At 41.0% G+C, this 4,206-nt stretch overlaps 1 protein-coding gene across 1 annotated transcript in view; it reads left to right on the top strand.

The window, feature by feature from the left end:
* EGFR (epidermal growth factor receptor) overlaps positions 1-4,206 on the top strand; it is a 319,504-nt gene that overhangs the window by 277,662 nt on the left and 37,636 nt on the right. Inside the window, exon 16 of the mRNA XM_019509106.1 lies at positions 3,460-3,495. Coding sequence (XP_019364651.1) covers positions 3,460-3,495 — 36 coding nt within the window. The remainder of the gene's footprint in view (positions 1-3,459; positions 3,496-4,206) is intronic.

The raw sequence follows: 4,206 nt of genomic DNA, 5'->3' as shown, positions 1-4,206 counted from the left end.
TACTTTCAGGTACAGTTTGGTCAGGTTTTACAAGGAAAACACAAAAGTGTGACAGTCCTCTCTCCAGCCCAAAATACTTCTTTTTCTCCCTCTCTTCTTTCTCTCTAACTGCTTGGGGATTTTTGTGCAGTAATTTTTGTGTCTGTCTCCAAGTACACCTGAGAAAACACACCATATTTAAAAAGAGCGTTAACCTCACCAAACCTCTGGAATTACCCAGGTTATATACTTCCAGCAGCTAACATGATTAATCTCTTTAATGTTTAGTGGTTTGGATTCCTTTTATTTTCACAGGGGTGGTAGCATAGCAATATCTACAAAGAGAAAGACAGAACTATAACTGATGTGGTGGGCCTCCTTACAAATGATATAATTATTGATTGATAAATGTTGTGATTATTTATGTTAAATGTCCAGGAAAAAAAAAAGGTGGCCATTATGACTTGGCACACATTCAGCTTTGTTATTTAGCAGGTTAATGAAAAAGAAAGGGCAGAGAAAAAGTCTCATAAGGCTTTTAAAAAGCTTACTGGCTTTCCATTTCTTTTATGGTTCTGAAGTAACTTGGACTGTGAGTCTGAGTTTCCTCTGAAAGGCCATAAATCAAAGCAACCTGGTTATAGTAGATCAAGTTAGAAACAATGGCTTGAGGAGAAAGTTGTTAAAAACATGATGAAATTGGGAAATAAATATCTGTGTCTGTTCTGAAACAATTCATATTTATGTAGACAGATGGAAAAAAACAAGTTTGATACAGCACCAGGACACAATGATTACAGGGACTGTACCCTGCAGTAATTTTACCGTAAGTGGATAGCAGAGTTGTATTTCAAAGATTACAACTGCCCTTAGGTTCAGTCTAATATATATGTAAGATCTCCAGACAGTTTATAATACAAGGTCACATTTCTCATTTTAGTTTCTGTAAGGAGTAGAGGAAAAATAATTCAAGAATGGAAAAAGTGATAGCTTAGATTCCATAAAACCTAGGTTACTTATGTTGGGTGTCATCATAAAATTCCACATTAAGAAGGATGGTTATATTTAGCCTTGGGTGGATATTTGTTATGTGCTTCATTTCTCCTTTGACTTGTGAAATGAATCATAAAATCACATGAAAGTTGAAAAGCGCAAACTGATTTATCATTTTCTAACATCTTTTACCTTTATCCTATTTGGCTACATATTGATGGATTTTCTTTTGGGGAAAAAAATAGAAAAGGACATAAATTAAAATCTGTGCCCCCCTTTTCAGCCTCCAGTTTCTGATTTAAGAAATGACTAGCTGGTGATAGACTGTGGATGCTCTGTCAGCATCCCTTTTATTTGGGGTAATACTTCTGCGTTGTGTTATTACTTTGAAGCTGGAAGCCATTTGTAATATTGCTCAGATTGAAGCAAGTATGTTAAACTGGCATTTTTAGAAGAAGAATTGTACTGAAGGCCTTGAAATAGGATCATTTTTACTGCATGCTGTCTTGGGATTTGTAAAGATCACACAGGATAAAGAAGAATTAGATTACATAGGTCTCAAAGGGAGAGGATCCTTTAAGGACCATGGCATTGACCACTTCCAGCTCTGTCCAATCCAGGATCTATAAAGACTGCAATCCAGGAAGTAAGAGTCAGTTTAGAATAGGAAGACAGAAAGTTGGAAGCTCCTTGTACACGTGGGCTAAGCTGGACCCATGGTGAAGACTTCTGAACAGGACCATGGTGAGGCTGAGGCAATAGTTATTGCAGGTGACACCAGAAGACCCTAGAGAAATCATAGTAGTAGTATCTATGAGCAATGGATGAGCTGAGGAAGAAAGGAGCCTGGATATATGGTATAAGAATTATGTCAAGGATCTCAGGACTGAGCAGGGACCTAGGCCTAGGACACAGTATGGCAAGGAAGAATTCTAAGTATGGTGACCATAATGATTTAAAAATCTGGAATGGGGGGCACAGTGTAACACATACAAAAGCAATGTAACATGCATACAAAAAAGGAGCAGTAGCCCCCCCAAAAACCTAAATTATTTTAGGGTGAAAAATCCCCCACTTCACCTGCCATTTTCAAATGGGTTGGCCCCTTCTTGCTAAAGAAAATTCAGAAACTGCATTCCTGGTATGGGCTAACTCCTTATCCACTGCTTGACTTACTCTGTAGCTGCTTTGAGATGATGTATTTTCTTTAAATAAGAAGGGAACAGATGCCCACAGACTAGACTCTTCTCCTTGCTCTGCTCCATTTTTCAGAGGTGATGTAATACTCTTCTGTAATGCTGTCCTCATCTTGGTAGATACCACAGCAACCACAATTCCCAAGTAATACATGCATCGTACAGCTCAGCAGTACTTGGGAATGCACTATGCGTCTCATCTGCCAACACTTCCCGTTAGACTTTCACACGTATTTGTTCACTATATTTTCATCTGTGAATTGAAGCCATGGTGTTCAATGTACATGGCTGTCAAAAATAATTTAAGGAATCCAAAAGATGGTATGCATTTAAACCAATATAGAGAGTTAATAACTGACGGTAGAATTCATGGAATTTTAGGTAATGCCATACCCAACTCTGTAAACTGTGCTAGGTATCTGCTAAATGTTAGTAAAAAAGCTGTTAGATTCTTTAGCTTATTACTGGAATAGTCCAACCATCAATACAACAGTACAGGCAAATGCTATGCTGGGGCAGGCAGTTATTTCGGGCGGAGGGCCACTTTCTGAGTTTTGGCAAGCCATCAAGGGCCACATAACGGGCAGCCCGGGGCTGATAAATATTAATGTTCTAAGTTTCTTAGGGGCCATGCGGATTGGATAGAATGGCCTGGTGGGCTGCATCCAGCCCATAGGCCACATTTTGCCCACCCCTGCGCTATGCACTGCCTAGGATAGGTATCTGCCAGTGACATTTTTCATTAGACCTAAGGGACTAGAGACTGAAGTCCTTTGTTCATCTATAAAGTGGGTATCATCCAGTGTGGTATCTCTCAGCATAGGTGTTTTCTCATAGCCTCAAGTGTTGTCTTGGAAGGATGATCCCAAGTGAGAAGTTAGTTCCATTTCCAGATATGTTCAGTCCTGAGCCTCTCTAGTAATAGAAGTACAAGAATTTGTCTGGCTCATTCTGCAGAGGCTGCTAAACAGCTGTCTCTCTAGGCTATTTTGTGTCTATTTTACTCTACGAATGGGTAAATTGGTCCTCTGCAGATTTACTTGGGGGAAAGTTTGAATATTGCTCATGTAGGTCTTGGCTGCTTATGTAGATGGCTATTCCTTGAACTGTATATACAGCATACTGTAGGCCACACACAAGTGATTCTGTAGCAAGACTTTTAAACCTTTATATGTTTTGTTATTATTTATCAGAATGTTAATATTCAGACAGTTTATAATTTAAGCTGTTATGTCGTATGGAATTACATGAGTGTATATGCTAATAGACATATATAATGATCATTTTACAGGTGCAAAGGGCCTGGTTTGGAAGGATGTCCAAATGGGTAATTATTTGATTTAATTATTGATAGTTTTGGAAAAAATATAATACGTGTTTATACTGTTATTCTGGACACTACGAGTAATGGCTCCAAAGCTATAGCAAAAAGCTGTCTTCGAATCTGTATAGCATGTTGATAAAGTGGGGATTGTTCAGAGAAAAGCTGTGAATAAATGATTGGAAAACTTGCCTTATGGGGAGAGATTCTGAGGGCGCGTCCACACATGAAAGCACGTGCACTTGCAGCAGCTCAAATAGAAGCGGTGCAAATTTGAGCCGGGGCTTTTTGCCTCAACACACATGCTCAGACATGCACTTTGTTGTGGAGCAAATTGTGCCACTTGGGGCAAAATAACCCTGCCTGGCTCCTCCTGGATCTTCAGCTAGGGGGATCTGGAGCCCAGGGCCAGCACCTGTGCTGTCCCCAACAGTATAAAAAGCTGCCCTGTACTGGTCCCAGCGGTATAAAAAGCCACCCTGGCGAGTAGCTCAGGGCTACTAGCTCTCAGGAGCTTCTGGGACCCAGCCAGTTGGTACCCTTCAGGCAGCACAGGGGCAGGAGGGCCCAGGCTGGGGCCGCTCAGGCTGTCACTCTCCACAGCACTGTGTGGGCAGGGCCCCAGGCAGCCACACAGCAGCTGGAGCTGCCGGTAAGTGCTGGGGGGGTTGTTTTTTTAAAGTATGGGGTAGGGGGGACAGGGATGGGGCCAGCCCT

This window comes from Gavialis gangeticus, unplaced genomic scaffold (genome assembly GCF_001723915.1).
Source record: "Gavialis gangeticus isolate Ggan-Ray unplaced genomic scaffold, GavGan_comp1, whole genome shotgun sequence".
Classification (NCBI taxonomy): Eukaryota; Metazoa; Chordata; order Crocodylia; family Gavialidae; genus Gavialis; species Gavialis gangeticus.
The sequence above is the reverse complement of the archived record's forward strand: the minus strand, read 5'-3'. Positions and strand labels throughout refer to the sequence as shown.